This window comes from Rhinoraja longicauda, chromosome 9, assembly GCF_053455715.1.
Source record: "Rhinoraja longicauda isolate Sanriku21f chromosome 9, sRhiLon1.1, whole genome shotgun sequence".
Taxonomy (NCBI): Eukaryota; Metazoa; Chordata; class Chondrichthyes; order Rajiformes; family Arhynchobatidae; genus Rhinoraja; species Rhinoraja longicauda.
In genome coordinates this window covers 27,336,227-27,355,778 of record NC_135961.1, presented here as the reverse complement: position 1 = coordinate 27,355,778, position 19,552 = coordinate 27,336,227, and the positions used below count along the sequence as shown (strand labels likewise).

Here is a 19,552-nt window from a genome sequence, read left to right as displayed (position 1 = left end):
TTAAGTTTCCTAACTGATGTAGTTCTGTTTGCTGGAAGATTTAGAGGAATATGCACCTGGCCCATAACCCACTAAACCGTTTGTATTGAAGATAGACACACTAAATGCTGGAGTAACTCAGCGTGTCAGGCAGCATCTCTGGAGAGAAGGAATGGGTGACGTTTCGGGTCGAGACCCTTCTTCGGACTGATGTCAGGGGAGTGGGCGAGACAGAAATAGAATGTAGTTGGAGACAGTAAGACTGGTGGGAGACAGGAATGTCTTAAAGCTTTCCGTTTCTTCCTCGACCGTAGCACCAGCCAATTTTCGTCTACCAATACACTTCTTCGTCTAGCAGAGCTGGTCCTTGCCCTCAACAACTTCTCCTTCGACTCCTCCCACTTTCTCCAAATCCAAGGCATAGCTATGGGCACTCGCATGGGCCCCAAATATGCCTGCCTCTTTGTAGGGTACGTCGAACAATCACTGTTCCTGGCCCTATCCCCGAACTCTACCTCCGCTACATTGACGACTGCATTGGTGCTGCCTCCTGCACCCATGCAGAACTCACTGACTTCATCAACTTCATGACGAATTTCCATCCTGCACTCAAATTCACCTGGAACATCTCCGACATCTCCCTAACGTTTCTGGATCTCACCATCTCCATCACAGGAGACAGACTATTGACTGACATCTATTACAAACCTACTGACTCCCATAGCTATCTAAACTACATTTCTTCCCACTCTGCTTCCTGTAAAGACTCTATCCCATACTCCCAATTCCTCCGTCTACGCCGCATCTGCACCCAGGATGAGGTTTTCCATACTAGATCATTGGAGATGTCCTAATTCTTTAGGAAACAGGGGTTCCCCTCTTCCATTATGGATGAGGCTCAAACTAGGGTGTCCTCGATATCGTGCAGCTCCACTCTTGCTCCCCCTCCCCCCATTCGCAACAAGGACAGAGTCCCCTTTGTCCTCATCTTCCACCCTATCAGCCGACGCATAAAGCAGATAATCCTCCACTTTTGCCACCTCCAACGGGATCCCACTACTGGCCACAACTTCCCCTCTCCACCCCTTTCTGTTTTCCGCAGAGATCGTTCCCTCCGTAACTTACTGGTCAACTCGTCCCTTCCCACCGAAGCAACCCCCTCCCCAGGTACTTTCCCCAGCAACTGCAGGAGATGCAGCACCTGTCCCTTTACCTTCCCCTCGACTCCACCCAAGGACCCCGATAGTCTTTTCAGGTGAGGCAGAGATTCACTTGCACCTCCCCCAACCTCATCTACTGTATCAGCTGTTCCAGGTGCCAACTTCTATAATTCCCTCCTAAACCTTTAGTATCCCTCTACCTGTCCAAATGTATTTTAAATGTTGTAATTGGATCTATCTGTGAGTGCCCTTACATTATTGCTTGTGGGTCAGAAGAAGCTGAAGTTTTACTTCCACATTTGATAAACATTTGCAAGATATGCACACAATCTGTTCCAAACTCCAATTAGTGATTTCTGACTCAGCTTTCTTCACAATCTGTCTGCTCCCTGTTCTATGATTGGACCCCCCCCCCCCCTTCCCCCCTGGCAATTCCTATTTTATCCTGCTGAGAACTTCTCCAATTACCATTTCTATTCCCTTGAAGATTGCTCCCACTTTCAGCACTGATACATACCCGGTTCTCTGATGTATTTTAAGCTCTAAGCTTTCCTGTCAAAAAAATAACTGGTCTGTTTTTAACCCAGCATTGAATGCACAGCCCTTGATTATGACCATTACTTCCAAATTATCCTCTTACAATTTCTCTTAAGATCTGAAGAAGTTTCCTGACCTGAAACGACAACCATCCCTTTTCTCCAGAGTTGCTGCCTGACCCGCAGAGTTACTCTAGCACTTGTGTCTATCTTTGGTATGAATCAGCATCCGCAGTGCTTTGTTTTTAGTTTTTGCAATTTCTCTTGGTTTTTTTTTCCCTCGTCTTCTTTCAGTTTTCTCTGTTCAATTTCCCCAAATAATCTTCTAATGTTTAGCCTGTTTATAGAGAAGTTTTTTCTGGTGTTTTTTCTGTATTTGGCCTTCTTTAAAATCTGTAAATCACATTACTAATGTCACAATTTCCTTATGTTGCTTTTTGTGTTGATCCATATCTGCTAGAACATGCCAGTTCAAAAGTAGAAAACCTCTATTATTACATGTCAACATATAAACAGTGGTTGGCCTGGCACACATTTTGTCTGACTTGCTTATTTATAAGCATGTGAGTGTATCATGCTTATCAGGTACAGCAGGCAGTGAAGAAAGCCAATGGAATGTTGGCCTTCATAACAAGAGGAGTTGAGTATAGGAGCAAAGAGGTCCTTCTACAGTTGTACAGGGCCCTAGTGAGACCGCACCTGGAGTACTTTGTGCAGTTTTGGTCTCAAAATTTGAGAAAGGATATTCTTGCTATTGAGGGCGTGCAGCGTAGGTTTACTAGGTTAATTCCCGGAATGGCGGGACTATCATATGTTGAAAGACTGGAGCGACTAGGCTTGTATACACTGGAATTTAGAAGGATGAGAGGAGATCTTATCGAAACGTATAAGATTATTAAGGGGTTGGACACGTTAGAGGCAGGAAACATGTTCCCAATGTTGGGGGAGTCCAGAACAAGGGGCCACAGTTTAAGAATAAGGGGTAAGCCATTTAGAACTGAGATGAGGAAAAACTTTTTCAGTCAGAGAGTTGTGAATCTGTGGAATTCTCTGCCTCAGAAGGCAGTGGAGGCCAATTCTCTGAATGCATTCAAGAGAGAGCTAGATAGAGCTCTTAAGGATAGCGGAGACAGGGGGTATGGGGAGAAGGCAGGAACGGGGTACTGATTGAGAATGATCAGCCATGATCACATTGAATGGCGGTGCTGGCTCGAAGGGCCGAATGGCCTCCTCCTGCACCTATTGTATATTGTCTATAAGTGAAAATTAGAAAGGTCCAGAGCACTAATTATTTGGAACGCATTGCATAGATGCTCAGGAACAGAAAATATCTTATTCATTCAAGCGTCACATGTATCTGCATTCCTGCTGAGGAGCATTGTCTACCAGCAGTGCATATGAGTAATTCATGCATTCATTGCCTATTATTTTCTGACCATTTATTGACCGTGGCAGTATGAGATCAGAACAATGCTCCTAACATCTGAGGATTGAGAATAGTAATTGTAGCCTTCATTTTGGAGAACGTCAGGCACTGCCCTGCAGTTTGCACTGTTTACAGACTACAAGATTCTCTCACCAAAAGATTATTTGTTCTGGTTTTCCTGACAGGAATTGGCATGTACACCTCAAGGAACACACATCCCAGTTAGCAAGAACAATTAAGTATCAATTACCCGCTGTACTACTTTTGTCCTTAAAATAAAATAAAAAGTTAAAAGAAAAATATTGCAGATGCTGGAAATCTGGCAACAGCAGAAGTATTTAGCTGGTCAGGCGAACAAGTTGCAACCCTGAAGCATCAATTCACATTGTCTGTCTAATGATGCTAGCTACCATTTTGAGTATTTCCAGGATTTTTCCCAAGTTAATTATTATAAGCAGTGTCACTGGAGATTCCTTTGTTATTCCAAAATGTTCTGATAGAAACATTTGATTGCATTGTGCAGTGTATCCGTGTGCTATGTGATTATTACAATTAAAATCAATGCTGGAGATGAATCATGGACTAGCTGCAAGTTTCATGAAGTCCACAAATTTCATTCTGGGTTCCTCCATGCAAATTGATATGCTGACAAAATAGTAGTCCAGCCAACACAGTAATAGGTTGGATACTTTTTGAATTTTGAATCACGCATGTATTGCAAAACATTCATCCAGAGGCAGTGATTTATTGATTACAAAGAGCAGAAACCTGGAAATCTGAAACAAAAATAAAATGCTTGTAAATTCCCAAGAGGTCAGGTCAAATGCAACATTTTGGGATGATGACCTTTTTATTGGAACCTGTCTACTCTTTGTTGAAGATAGAGGCATGGGTCGTATGAAAAGCCACAAGATTGTGGTAGAAACAGGAAATTCCTCTACCTGTGCAATAACAATCTCAAAGCAATACAATTCTCTTAGCCAAGTTACAGAAAGTGAATATTACAGGTAAAGGACATCTGACAGAGAAAATACTGGAAATATTCTCTAGGACAGCATCATAGAGTGAGCATCAGTTAACATTGCAAGTCAATGATCTTTAATCACAACTAAGTTAAATGTTCACTAGATATAAGTGCACAATATGATTAGGCAGACCAAGCCAAGCAGGAAATCTGACCTTTCCTGGCTGATAACAACAGTTGGATTAAATCCAACAACATTTACTGTTCTCAAATATTCCAAACATTTAACTTGCTGAATGATAATTAGATGCCAGGAATGTAATCGCTGAAGAGAAATGGACATACTTCATCCCTTCTAATCAGAAGATATGTACAGATAGAAGCTACGATGATTGTTGATGACTCAGAGGGTGGTGATATATGGGACGAGCTGCCAGAGGAGGTAGTTGAAGCAAGTACAAAAACAACATTTAAAAAAACATTTGGACAGGTACATGGATGGGAAAGGTTTAGAGTGATATGGGCCAAACAGAGGCAGGTCGGTCTCGTGTATATGGGAGCATGGGCAAGTTGGGTCAATGGGCCTGATTTCATGACTCTATGACTGAATGGCCTCATTTAGTGTCGTAAACTTTATCTGACATCTCTGAGTTGCAAAAGTGTTCCTCCCAAATATGATGGTAATTGTCAGAGAGTCATGCAGCATGGAAACTTTCAACCCACCATATTCATACTGGTAACACAAACCTATGAATACCAATCCCATATCCCAGAACTTTATCAAATAGCCAACCATACCATTGGCATTTCAAGTGTTCATGCAAATACTTCTCCGGTGCTGTGAAGTTACCTGCCTCAATCACCCCCTCAGGCATTGCATTCCAGATTTTACCAATCCACTGACTAGAACATTGCCTGCAGATCTTGATGAGATTGGGAAAGATTGCATTCTATTTTTAAAAAATGGAAATATAAAAGTAGGGATGAATTTGCGGGAGCCCTGGTTAAAATTTACGAGTCATCCTTAAATACAGGAGGGGTGCTGGAAGACTGGAGGGCGGCAAATGAAGCGCTGCAGGGAAAATGCTGGGAACTGTAGACCGGTGACATCTGTAGTTGGAGAGTTACTGGAGAGTATTCTGAGGGATAGGTTATACAGGTATTTGGATGGGCAAGGGCTGATTGGGGATAGTCGGCATGGTTTTGTACATGGGAGGTCGTGTCTCACAAATCTGATTGATTTTTTGAAGACGTGACCAAAAAGGTCGATGAGGGCAGAGCTGTAGATGTTGTGTACATGGATTTCAGTAAGGCATTCGACATTCCGCATTGTAGGCTGCTCTAGAAAATTAGATCGCATGGGATCCAGCTGAATGGATAGCAAATTGGCTCCATAGAAGGAAGCAGAGGGTGATGGTGGAAGGTTGCTTCTCGGACTGGAGGCCTGTGACGAGTGGTGTGCTTCAGAGATCGGTGCTGGGCCCATCACTGTTTGTCATCTACATCAATGATTTCAATGAGAACATACAGAGCAAGATTAGCAAGTTTGCTGATGATACAAAAGTGAGTGGTTTAGCAGATAGTGAACATGGTTGTGAAAGATGGCAGCAGGATCTGGATCGATTGGCCAGGTGGGCGGAGGAATGATTGATGGAATTTAATGCAGAGAAATGTGAGGTGTTGCATTTTGGGACGTCGAACAAGGGCAGGACCTAAACAGTAAATGGTAGGCCTCTGGGTAGTATTGTAGAACAAGGGGATCTAGGAGTAGAGGTGCATGGTTCCTTGAAGGTCGAGTCGCAGGTAGATAAGGTGGTCAACAAGGTGGTCAGAGTATTGAGTATAGAAGTTGGGAGGTCATGTTGCAGTTGTATAAGACGTTGATGAGATTGCATTTAGAATATTGTGTTCAGTTCTGGGCACCACGATTTTCGGAAAGATATTGTCAAGCTTGATTATAGGAGCAAAGAGGTCCTTCTGTAGTTGTACAGGGCCCTAGTGAGACCACACCTGGAGTACTGTGTGCAGTTTTGGTCTCCAAATTTGAGGAAGGAGATTCTTGCTATTGAGGGCTTGAAGCGTAGGTTCACTAGCTTAATTCCCGGAATGGCAGGACTGTCGTATGTTGAAAGACTGGAGTGACTAGGCTTGTATACACTGGAATTTAGAAGGAAGAGAGGGGATCTTTTGAAACATATAAGATTATTAAGGGATTGGAACGTTAGAGCCAGGAAACATATTCCCAATGTTGGGGGAGTCCAGAACCAGGGGCCACGGTTTAAGGGGTAGGCCATTTAGAACAGAGATGAGGAAAAACTTTTTCAGTTAGAGAGTTGTAAATCTGTGGAATTCTCTGCCTCAGAAGGCAGTGGAGGCCAATTCTCTGGATGCTTTCAAGAGAGAGCTAGAAAGAGCTCTTAAAGATGGCGGAGTCAGGGGGTATGGGGAGAAGGCAGGAACAGGGTACTGATTGTGAATGATCAGCCATGATCACATTGGATGGCGGTGCTGGCTCGAAGGGCCGAATGGCCTACTCCTGCACCTATTGTCTATTGTCTATTGATGTTGCCAGGACTAGAGGGTGTGAGCTACAGGGAGAGGTTGAGTAGGCTGGGTCTCTATTCCACAGAGCGCAGGAGGATGAGGGGTGAATTTATAGAGGTGTACAAAATCATGAGCGGAATACATCAGGTAGATGCACAGAGTATCTTGTCCAGAGTAGGGGAATCGAGGACCAGAGGACAAAGGTTCAAGGTGAAGGGGAAAAGATTTAATAAGAATCCGAAGGGTAACTTTTTCACACAAAGGGTTGTGGGTATATGGAACAAGCTGGGACTATCCCATCGTTTAAGAAACAGACAGGTACATGGATAGGACAGGTTTGGAGGGATATGGACCAAGCGCAGGCAAGTGGGACGAGTGTAGCTGGGATATTGTTGGCCGGTGTGGGCGAGTTGGGCTGAAGGGCCTGTTTCCACACTGTATCACTCTATGACTCGATGACTCTAAAACAGTAGACAGATGAAGCAGTTGTGACTGTATGTTGGAATTTCACTGCACCCACAGGTCAGATATTCAAGTGAACAATGTTCTGCATTGGGCACCAGTTAACAGTGTTTTCTGAGCCTCTTTTATACTGTTACTTCTTTGCATTTGGTTTGGAAAATATTAATTTAGGGTTTTTTTTCCACTTTAATAATTTATTTGAGAAAGGGACAATGTACATTAATTGACATTTAAACAAATGTAAATGTACTCGAGTTAGCCGAGAGGCTAGTTTTCATCGACAGTCCCTTAGCCTGATGTTATTAGGCATCCTAGAAAGATATACAATACAATATGTACAATAGTTAAAAACATAGTACATTACCATACAAACCAATACAGTTAATTAAAATGAGCAGACAAAACCCAAACAGCTGATGTAAAAATACAGTGTCAGTACAGTCTTAATTTAAAGTTTACATTTTTTAAGTTTAAGTTTTAAAAGTTTTAAAAGTCACATTCAAGTTGGATAAAACTAGCATCAGTATTGACATTGTTGGTTCTCAATAACCCACTTCTTGGTGTTACGCTTCAATGAATAATATGATGGGGAATCTCTAACTGATTGTGGTACTGAATTCCATTGATGTGATGCTCTGAAGGAAAAGACAGCCTGGCTAAATGCAGTTTTCCTGTATGGGATAGTGCAGTCCCCCCTAGCTGCATCTCCAGTAGCTCTGTTTGCAGTAGATTTGAAGTTGATGAAACCAGACAGAGGAGGAGGAGCTAAACCATGCAGAATCTTATAAACTAAGCAGACATTTTTGTATTTGATGAGGTTTTCCCAGCTAAGCAGATTATATTTATTTAGAATGTGGCAGTGATGAAAACTGAATGGCTTCTTGTCCAAAGCTTTGTGCTTGTTTATATAATGATTCAAGTGGTTTTAAGGTTGTAGGGTGTGTATTAGACCAACTTATCAGACAATAGGGTGATGTGGGAGAGAACCATTGAGTGGAAGTATATCTTAACTCTCTCGTTGCTCCCCTCTGTGATTTCTCCTACCCTCCTGCTCTACGACCACATTTTGACACAGACTCGCTACCACAGCCACATCAACACCTTCGCTCAGTCCGCCTTAACTAACCTGATCTCCCGGTGGCTGAGCACCAACTCCCCCTCCCACTCCAAGTCTGACCTTTCTGTCATGGGCCTCCTCCAGTGCCATAGTGAGGCCCACCGGAAATTGGAGGAACAGCACCTCATATTTCGCTTGGGCATCTTGCAGCCCAGCGGTATGAACATTGACTTCTCCAACTTTAGATAGTTCCTCTGTCCCTCTCTTCCCCTCCCCCTTCCCAGTTCTCCCTCTATCTTCCTGTCTCCACCTATATCCTTCCTTTGTCCCGCCCCCCTGATATCAGTCTGAAGAAGGGTCTCGACTCGAAACGTCACCCATTCCTTCTCTCCTGAGATGCTGCCTGACCTGCTGAGTTACTCCAGCATTTTGTGAATAAATACGTTTGATTTGTACCAGCATCTGCAGTTATTTTCTTATATTAGGTCAGGGACTCTTCGCTAGAACAGGTTCCTTCGTCATGATTACCATGCTAAACTGAGCATGCTTCAGAGTACTCATTCATGATTTGCAATTCATCAGGTGAATTCAGCAGCATCTGTGAAGAGTGGATCACTAAAAGAGTGCTGAGAGATAGCTAATTTGCTATATAATTATCTGATGCTCCACAAGCTGCCATCCTTGATTCCATTTGTTCTGTCATTGATGTTTTTGAAAAGCATGCTTGGTTGTCTGTGTATCATAACATGCCATTGTTATTATTTAAACTCTGGTAGCAAAAGTCCACATATTGAAACCTATCAGTAATACAGACTGCAGTTGGCAAATTAATTTGGATGATCTGGGATAATCTGAATCTCAATCACAGTCATTATCACGAGAGATTAAACCTGCTCTGAACTCAACTGGGACAGATGAAGGTGAAAGTTCTCTGTCTTTGATGATTATGAAAGGGATTTGGGTGATTTCCAAGCACTTCCCAGCGGGTGTGAATTTGCACAAAACATGCCCATAATTTGCCGCTAATTGGGCAGTCTCACTCGGTGAGACCATATGGATGGATGTGATTGAAGCAAGTATCACTGTGATACAGTACATGTTATTTCTTCTGGGCAGTAATTCATTAATTTTGTTTGTGTGTTTGTTCTGAAATAAATGAGCTCTGCAATTACACCTCCTGATCCAGTAGCTAAAATGAAGTGAATTTGTGCAACTATTACAAAATATATTGTAGTTTTCATAAAATGAAGGTGAAACTGTGATATTTAAATTACCTTTGCTATATTTCTGTCACGTCAGAGATTGGAACACATGTCAAAAGGCATTCGGTGTAGTACTGATAGAGAACCGACAGAATATTGTGTACCATTTATGTGGCTACAGGTAGCAAAAGAGAAGATGAGAAAGATTAACAGAAATTTTAAAAAAGGAAAAAAATCTTATTCAGCACCAAGCCTGCAGGACTAAATGCAAGCTTAATAGCAAAGGAATATGAAAGAGTCGGAGCTAAGTGATTCCCCAACCAAAAGTTCTGAACTTCAATAATATTGAATCGTGACAGACAATTAAGCAGGTAATGCTGCAAAAATATCCTTATTGAAATGGTCTGGCAGGTGAATGTTGAGAAGTGCCAAACAGATGATACATCACTTCATCTTCCTGTGATCCCCACTGTCACAGATGTTGGTCATCTGAAAATTTGATTCATTACATATGACATAGAGTCATAGAACCATAGTCATTCAGCATGGAAACTGGCCTTTTGGCCCAACTTGCTCCTGATGACCAAGATGCCCCATCTACGCTAGTCCCACCTAACTGCGTTTGGCCCATAAACCTCTAAACCTTTCCTATCCATGTGCCTGTCCAAATGTCTTTTAAATGTTGTTATAGTATCTGCCTCAATTACCTTCTCTCAATGGTTCAATTGTTTTTTTATTGTCATGTATGCACTGCACAGTGAAATTCTTTTTTTGTCTGTCACATCCTTCCACATACCATCACTCTCTGTGTGAAAAAGTTTCCCCTCAGATTTACAATTAAAATTTTCCCCTCTCACCTTAAACCAATGTCCTTTGGTTCTTGTCCTGTATCCTTCAGAATACTCTCCAGTAACTTGCCTACCACAGATGTTAAGCTCACTGGTCTATAGTTCCCAGGCTTTTCCTTGCAGCCTTTCTTAAATAGAGGCACAGAATTAACCACCCTCCAATCTTCCAATATCTCACCCATGTCTAATGATGATTCATATTTCTACAGATCAAGAGTTACCTGACAGCACTGATTGCAGGAAAAGCCTTGGGACCATTCAACATCCGAGCTAGAGAACTGAAGGCTGGCACTCTAGACCCAGCTGTAACTTTAACCAAGCTGTTCCTGTAAAATTGCAATTCTGGCATCTAGCTGCCATTGTAGAGAATTGTACAGAATGTCCTCTTCACATTCTAGATAAATACAGCCCAAAAGCCTACTCCCAGTGATCATCAAACTGATGGAAAATGTCTTCAACATCACGATCAAGTGCCATTTACTTATCAATAACCTGCTCACTAATGCCCCATGCATATCACCATGATCACTCCAGATTCAATTCAAACAAGTACCGATGAGCAGATTTCCAGCATTATGTTTGACTTCCTAACTACTTGCTAAACTTGCATGCTAATGTTTTTGTGTTTCATGCTTTAGAGCACCTAGATCCCTCTATTTTTATTCATTCGTAATCTCTCCCCATTCCGATAATAGTCTACTTATTGATTATTCCTTTTGATTCCATCTGTGGTGGGAAGGTTGCACGTTGGCCAATTATGGTAACAGCTTGTTGAAATTCAGTGTTTTACCCACACTTTGAAGTTAAGGCCAGTTGAAACATTTTGATTGTTTGCGTGGGTTTTCTCCGAGATCTTCGGTTTCCTCCCACACTCCAAAGACGTACAGGTATGTAGGTTAATTGGCTGGGTAAATGTAAAAATTGTCCCTAGTGGGTGTAGGATAGTGTTAATGTGCGGGGATCGCTGGGCGGCACGGACTTGGTGGGCCGAAAAGGCCTGTTTCCGGCTGTATATATATGATATGATATGATATGATTATTGGTATATTATATTTGTCTTGTTATTTGACACTTAATTTTATTTATCAATTGCAGATAGACCTGGAGCCAGAAGGCAGATTGTACGTTGTCATAGATCTCTCAGGATCATCAAGTGAAGGTAACTTTTTATTACTCAGATCCACTATAACAGCTTCTCTGCTATGTTTCTTTTGTTTTGGACTTTAAAAATATATTGTAATGACTCACCAAGCATCAGTCAGATTCATTGCAAAGGAATGATGCCCTGTTCTGCTATTATTCCATAAAGAGTTTGTGTTTCAAATATTTCCAGTTTTTGATGAATGGCAATTGATTTGAAACTCAGATCAGTTTATTGTCATACTCACCAGGGTGCAATTAAATTCCTTGTTCACTTGAAGCTCAGAGAGCTAACGGTTTACATATAATAATGATAAAAGGAACAATAAATATAATGATGAATGTAGAACAACAAAATGGTGCAAGATGATAGTGCAGAATCCAACTAGTGCAAAGGAATACCAAGGACGATAATGGAATACCCTGATGAGGTAGTTAAGATCACGAATACATGGATGCACCTCTGGGAAAGGGATGTGAAAGATGTTCTCAAGTCTGGATGTCTGAGCCTTCAAGGTACTGTATGTTCTCCCAGAAGGTAGAAGGGAGAAAAGGATATGGCCAGGGTGACAAGCATTCTTCCAGCCATTCTTATGCAACCCACTGTGGTGATGGACTGGATGGAAGGAAGTTACAAGTCCATGATGGGCTGGGCTGTGTTCACCACTCTGCAAGTTCGGACAGTCAAGAGCAAAGTAGTTGCCATAACAGGCTGAGATGCAACCTATCAGAATATTTTCTACAACACATTTGTAGAAGTTCGAGAAAATCCTCTTGGACATGCTGAATGTTATCAGATGTGATGAAAGTAAATGCACTCAAATGCTTTCTGGATCACCACACCAGGTAAGGTTGCTGGTGATAAGGATGCCAGGGAACATGAAGCTGTTGACCATTTCTACACAGTTGATGAAAATAGGGGTGTGTTCACCCATTGCTGGTTTAGATTAAAAAACAACTCTTTCGCCTTGCTGATATTAAGAGCTAGGTCATTGTCCTGACACTATAGCGTTAGGTTCTTGATCCTTTTTCTTGAACATTGTCTCATCGTTGTTGTAGATCTGGTCAACAATAGTGGTGCCATCTGTAAATGTAAAGATCAAATTTGAATTTGGCCACATGGTCATGGGTGTGCATGGAATTGTGCTCAAGATTGACATACAGCCCTGAGGGACACTAGTGTTGAGGGTTCTGGTGGAGGAAATATTCTGACCAGCTTTAACTGGCTAAGGTCTGGTGTTCAACAAGCCAATGAATAGCATCCTATCATTTATTTTCTTATTGTCAAGGTGATCCATGACTCAATGTAGTGTAAAAGGGATGATATCCTTCATGGACTTATTTTTCCTCTTGAGATTAATAACTTTCAAAGCACTTCATGACGGTCGATGATAAAGCTATTGGGCAGTAGTTATTGATACAGATCACTTTATTTTTCTTGGAGACTGGAATGATGGACTTTTCCTTGAAGTAGGAGGGAAAAGAAGACTGTAAGAAGGAACTGCAGATGCTGGTTTAAACCGAAGATATACACACAAAGCTGAAGTAACTCAGCGGGACTGGCTGCAACTCTGGAGAGAAGGAATGGGTGACGTTTCGGGTCGAGACACCTTCTTCAGACTGAAGACGTTTCGGGTTGAGACACCTTCTTCAGATTGAAGAAGGGTCTCAACCGAAAACTTCACCCATTCCTTCTCTCCAGAAATGCTGCCTGTCCCGCTGAATTACTCCAACTTTTTGTGTCTTATCTTCGGAAAAGAAGACTGTGAAACTGAGAGGTTGAACATTGCAGTCAAGACAATAGCCTGTTGATTATTGCACATTTACAGAAACCGACTAAGCCTCCATGAAGGCCAGTCACTATATCAACAATTAACTCAATGATTGGTTAACCTCCAACAGTTCTCACCACTTGTGATCTAATTCTTAACTCTTCTGTCACATGTCTGGGTGAACCGTCAATGTATTTACATTTTAAAAGGGTGTAATTAATTGCAATGTGCGATTGCAATTTGGACATGATGCAAACACATTACCAATTTACCTGTTCAATATCTAAAATGCTTTTCTTACATATCGTGAATATCATTTATATGGTCAGGAATAGATATTAGATTGTTTTTATACCCAGAATAAAGGTCCTTTTTTTCTTTGTGAACATTTTGGATTTCTTTATTTGTAGTTTGGTTGAAAGTATTGTGGAGGAGAAACCAACATATATTGCACTCGAGGTGAAATGAAGATTTGTAGATCCTGGGAATTAAACTCAGTATCTTACTGTATGTACCTTATTGAGAATATATTCTCTATCACTGAAATCCATTCAGCTTCACATTACATTTGCAAGAGATAAGAGATTACAAAAAATATATGGGCATTGATATAATGATTGAAAATGTAGTTGTAGATTAATGTTTGAAATGGAATGTTTTGGCAAGATTTGAATACATTTTGAAGGAGAATGTTCAATAAGTAAATCAGTGGTAATACGTGTCAAAACATAAACTATATACCAGGTCCTCTTAATATTGTTGCAAGATTAGAGCAACTTAATGTCTCAATCCACTCTACCCACTCAGGACTATTTCTGATATTTCCATCTCAACTATTGAAACATTCACCCCAACCTGTGATATCTCTGCAATACTTGACTCCCCCTATCCCCCTCTTTCCCAATCCCGCACTGCGTACCTGACACTTGACGGTGGTGCAGCGGCAGAGTTGCCGCCTTACAGCACTTGCAGCGCCAGAGACCCGGGTTCGAACCTAACTACGGGTGCTGTCGTTGGGAGTTTGTACCTTCTCACTGTAACCGCGTGGGTTTTCTCCAAGATCTTCGATTTTCTCCCACACTCCAAAGACGTTCAGGTTTGTGGGGTAATTGGCTTGGTATAAATGTAAATTATCTCTAGTGTGTGTAGGATAGTGTTAATATGCTGGGATCGCTGGTCAGTGCAGACTTGGTGGGCCGAAGGGCCTGTTTACATGCTGTATCTCTAAACTAAACCAAGCTTGATCTCCAGCTACTTTCCAGGCTAATGGGCAGCTAGTTTATTAATCAAGTTTGGTTGTGAGTCATGAACTTTACAAAACTTTTAGAAGCAGCAACACAGTTTAATTTCTCTGTGCTGTTCATAGTGCCAAGCAAATAATGGTCTGCGTCTCAGATTAATTAATATACCTGATTTTAAACTGGGAAAATAGTAAATTGTCTATTAAGAATGCAGAACCGAAAGCAGGCAAGTGAAATTCAAAATGAAAGTCATAATGTTATTACTACTGCTCCAGTGATGATACTTTGTCATGGAAAACTCATATTGAAATTGTTTATTGAATTAGCATGTCCACATGCATGTACTGTGGTTGTGAGCTCTTGCAGAGCCAGATCTGTAATATTTCTATGCTGCCTGCAAAAATCTGGTGCTGTAATCTGCTGAAAATGAGATGAAATGTTAAAGGAGTAGAATAAATATATATTTCAAGTTTGCTTATGTGCAACATTAGAAAAGTACCAACAATATTCTTAGATCCCTTCAAAACTTGCATACCATCAGGATACTGCTGAATTTAAGCCCTGCAACTGCCTGCATATAATTACATTTGACACTAATTACAAAGGCAGCAATAAAACTCTGAGAGGGCATCTTAATTAAATTGCTGTACTTATTTTAAAAATGCTTGAGAAACTCTGAAGCTAATCAACAAAGGAATAGTTAGGATGAGGAGATTTAGGCAAAAAAAATAGTAAGAGTAATTCAGTGAACTACTTTGCACTATTACCTTTTGATCTTGTGTTGTTATTTTAACATTTAGGTGTTAAATTTCTAGTTCTCTTAGTTGTTCCACCTCATTTAGATTTTTAACTGATAAGAATAAATGGGTTTCTTATTTCTCCAACTGAAATCCACTATGTCAGACTTGGCTATATTGAATTGTTGCTATCCATCTATTTATTCTGGATCCTTGCTTATTTCCTAGCGTAACTAAGTGCCGTTTTGTCCTGGATTAATTACATTCCACAAATTGGAATTTTCCTTTGGGTTCATCAGCAGAGGAACATATTACAAAAGCAGGAACATTCAATGTATGTAGAACATACCCTTGGACTACTTTTCGGAGCATAGTTATATTGTGCAGAATTAAACAAGGTAGAATATAAACACTTTAAAACAATATCCCTTCCATTTCAATGATAGTATTTCATGAAGGAGATTCAAAATTCATCACTAATTTATGTTGGGGAAAAAAATAACAAAATCGCTATACACCATTCGATATTTCAAACCATGCCCCAAATCACTTCATTGCGAATAAGTATCTATTAAAGTTTATTTACGATTGTAACATAAATATTACATCAATTATCAAACAAACGTGTAAAATATTGCTAACTGTTCTCTCTGAATAGGGCTCCAGAGCCATTACTTCCTCATTTCTGTTTGAAACATGCCTACCATCAGTGATGTGCTTTCTATGCACATAATTCAGTGTCAATGTTAGAGAAGGAGTGCTTTGATGCATCAGCGAGCAGACTATTGAGGAGTGCTGTTAGAGTGCTGCTAATAGGAAGTGCTGTTCCTCTATTTTGCACTTGGCCTCACCCTGGTAGGAGAGGAGGCTGAGGACGACAGAGAGGTTAGTTTAGATATGGAGAAGGAAATTGAAATGACTAGCACTTGGAGCTCCAGTTGGTCATGAAAGACACAGTGCAGGTGCTCGGCTAAGCAGTCACCTCACGTGCAATCTCCTCTGCCCTTGCATCCTTTGTCATTCTCTCCCCCTCCCACCTTCCTTGGCCAGAGCAGAGTGTGTATTTTTGCTTAATTTATAAATACAAGTCATTATGCCAAGCATTTTTTATTACGAAGGACAACCAGTAATTAAATAGAAAATTGGCTATTCTAAAAAAAAGTCACGACAGGGTTCCCATTTTTCCATATTTGTTTTAACCATATTCTATGTACAGAAAAAAACCTAATGGTTCTCTTTGGAGTTCTTTTGAGTTCTTTCAGAAACAGATCCAGATGGGCTGCTCCTTTCCAGAATAATTTTCTTCTCCCCCTTAAAATGAAACACTTTATTTTCTAAACAATATTATATATTTATGTAAAGAGAAACGTACAACATGCAAATACAACATACGATGACAAAAATGGCAACAAATGTTTGATCATACACAATACAAACTCTTCCTTAAAAAAATAAAGACTAGAAACATCAATTTTTCCAATAATTCCAGGACACTCTCACATCATAATTTCTCCCTTCCAGGATGAGGCCAAATGCAAACCAGGGATGCTTCTCCCTCCTTATGTGTGGAGCCTCATGCAAAACATCCTAGTGAACATGGTTTATCTTGGCCCCTCTGGACAAAGTGGAAGTTTGTTTGAATGATTGTGATATTGGGGTTATTGGGAATAGACCTAACAAAATTAGACTTGGTAGGACCTCAGAGTTTTGATCTGATCCAAAGATTGTGGAGTTCCTTAGCTCTATCTGTGACATGTTTATCAGATAATCCTTTTTAGCAGCTTTGTGAGGTTGGCACCTTATTTTTAATTGGTTTAGGAGCTGCTGCTGGCATTTCCTTCCGAATGGGCCGAATGGCCTACTCCTGCACCTATTGTCTATTGAAGCACAATTGATCTTGTGGAGACACAAGGAACTGCAGGTGTTGGTATCCTGCATAGAATACAAAGTGCTGGAGTAACTCAACGGGTCACTACCATCTTTGGAGGACATGGATAGGTGAATCTTTGGGTCAGGATCCTCCTTCACACTGACTTGCTTTAATGGTAGAAGTGATGTATATACTAGGCCATGATAAGATGAATCCTGGTGGTGTACATTTCTTTAAGGTCTACACTGACTCATGATACCCATCCTGACTTCTTCCATCACCTTGCTGATGATTGAAGGTAAACTGATTGTCAGTCTGAGTCTGTTCTTAGTCCATTCTATTTAGTTTAATTGTAGCAAGAAGGTTGAAGACGGACTTGGTGTGAAGATGGGACTTTGCCTCCACAAGGAGTGTCTGTTAGTAATTTCTTATAGAGTGTTTGGGCACAGATAAATTGGTGGGAATGAAATCAAGTAGGTTTATCTGTGGTGTTGAATAACTATCTGAGTGTGTCCAGAATTTTCCATTTTTATTTCAGATTTACATCAACTGTTGTTATTGATTATCATATTTCTGTATGATGCTTGACTGATCTCCTAATTTATGCACCAGTACCAAATATATTTGTCAAGAAAGCATTGTAAAATCAGGAGTAATTTTCCCATGTAAAGATTTGGTGTCTGGATTGATGAGCTACAGAATGTACTATCTGGTTTTATACTTTCTCTCCTTTAACATAGCAACTGGGTGGCTTCCTAAATTATTTCAGAGAGCAATTATGATTCAACCATACTGCTCCGAGACTGGAATCACATATAGGTGAGATCAGGTAAGGAGAGCTGATTTCCTTCCTTGGAGAGAATTTTGATTGTTTTGTAGTTATCATCACTAGAGCTATTTAAAAAATATATATTAACTGACCTTGGATTCCTCTCTTTGGAGTTGTTACAAGGGAACAGGTTCAAGGATCTGACTAGTAGAACAGAAAAAAGGCACACTCGTCCATTAAGTTACTAATCAGTTTTATTGGCACGAGAGAGAACAAAAACAATACTTATCTTGGCATGCGCGGAGGGCTGTCTTACAGCAGCACACCTCCCTCTCCCGTCTCTGTCTCTGTCTCTGTCTCGACCTCCGTCCGCGGCGCTGATCTCAACCCAGCCCGTGGGTGAACTCCTCTCATCAAGAACTACCTTCTGGCTAACCGGTGCCTGCCTTTATACTGGCAGAAATCAGTCGTTGAAATAACCGCCAGCAAGTTCTGGCCAATAGCGCTCCTCCCAAATTCAAATTACAGCCAATGGCAGACGACTGCATCCGAGCAAGGCCCCCCTCCCCCTTTGGAAACAAAGCGCTATCAGCCGCAGATCAGGCACAAGACAATACACATGGCGTTATCAGCTGCAGATGGCGCATAAACCAATACACATAGCGCTACAGACTTGGTAATTCACACAGTGCTAGACTTGGTGCGCAAAGTTTAAAACAGATCATTGTCAGCATAGCATGTGGGGCTTTAAACAAAGTGCTGTCGGCTGCAGCGCTATGGTTAATATTGCGCTACCAGTCACAGTGCTATGGGCTTTAAACATGTCATTGTAAATTTCCCCGGTGTGGGACAAATAAAGGAATATATTAAACATCGCGCTATGGGTCATAGACTATTCGGGCAAAATTCTCGTATAACAAGTCATACAGCATGGAACAGACCCTTCAGCTCTATTTGCCCATGCTGACAAACATGCCCCATCTGCACTAGTCCCTGGTATACCCACCACCCTCGGTGTTTGCCGTGATGGAATTTGAATTCATGTCTTTGGTTCTTAATCCAAGGCTCTGGATTATCAACCCATGGTTCTGGATTATCAACCCATGGTTCTGGATTATCAACCCATGGTTCTGGATTATCAACCTGTGATTCTGGATTATCAACCCATGGTTCTGGATTATCAACCCGTGATTCTGGATTATCAACCCATGGTTCTGGATTATCAACCCATGGTTCTGGATTATCACAGCCATAGGGAAGGATTGGCGGGCCTGGTCCCTGCTCATCCAAGGAGGACCAAAGAACCGGAGAGGAGGATGGAGGGAGCTGGCGACAGTGGACACAAAAGCAAGGGCTGATAAGAGACTGAACCAAGGTGTTCCCTTCAATGCCCCTTAGATCAGCTGTGGCAGGCATCCTTGGGGCACAAAGTCTGAAAGTGGCTGCGTGAGGAGAGGCACGACAGTTCGCTAATCCGTGCAGACGGAGGCGATGGTTGGAAGCCCTGCGGCAGACTCGGGCTCGCCTGGATCGGGCACCACTCCAGAACATTGAGCGTGCGGTCCGAGCTGACTTTGAAGATGGCGCCAAAACCTGGCGACTCATGCATGCGGTTTCAGTGGACTAATTCGATACACTTTGCACTAATCAGGGATACTGCTTGGATACAGCGATAATTTACTGAACTGATGCTAAAAAATAGTTTCACTGTGCATCTGTACATGTGATAATAAAGAGCCATTGACCCAGTAGTTTAGCCATGGTGGCACTTCCACAGTAATATAATGCACCATTACCTTTCCGCAATTGTCCAGCTATTTCAGCAGCATCTATAACAGAGTTGAT

The 19,552-nt window shown here is 41.4% G+C and overlaps 1 protein-coding gene across 1 annotated transcript in view; it reads left to right on the top strand.

Moving 5' to 3' along the window:
* prkcea (protein kinase C, epsilon a) overlaps positions 1-19,552 on the top strand; it is a 426,235-nt gene that overhangs the window by 117,193 nt on the left and 289,490 nt on the right. Inside the window, exon 2 of the mRNA XM_078405002.1 lies at positions 11,274-11,337. Within this exon, the coding sequence (XP_078261128.1) occupies positions 11,274-11,337 (64 nt within the window). The remainder of the gene's footprint in view (positions 1-11,273; positions 11,338-19,552) is intronic.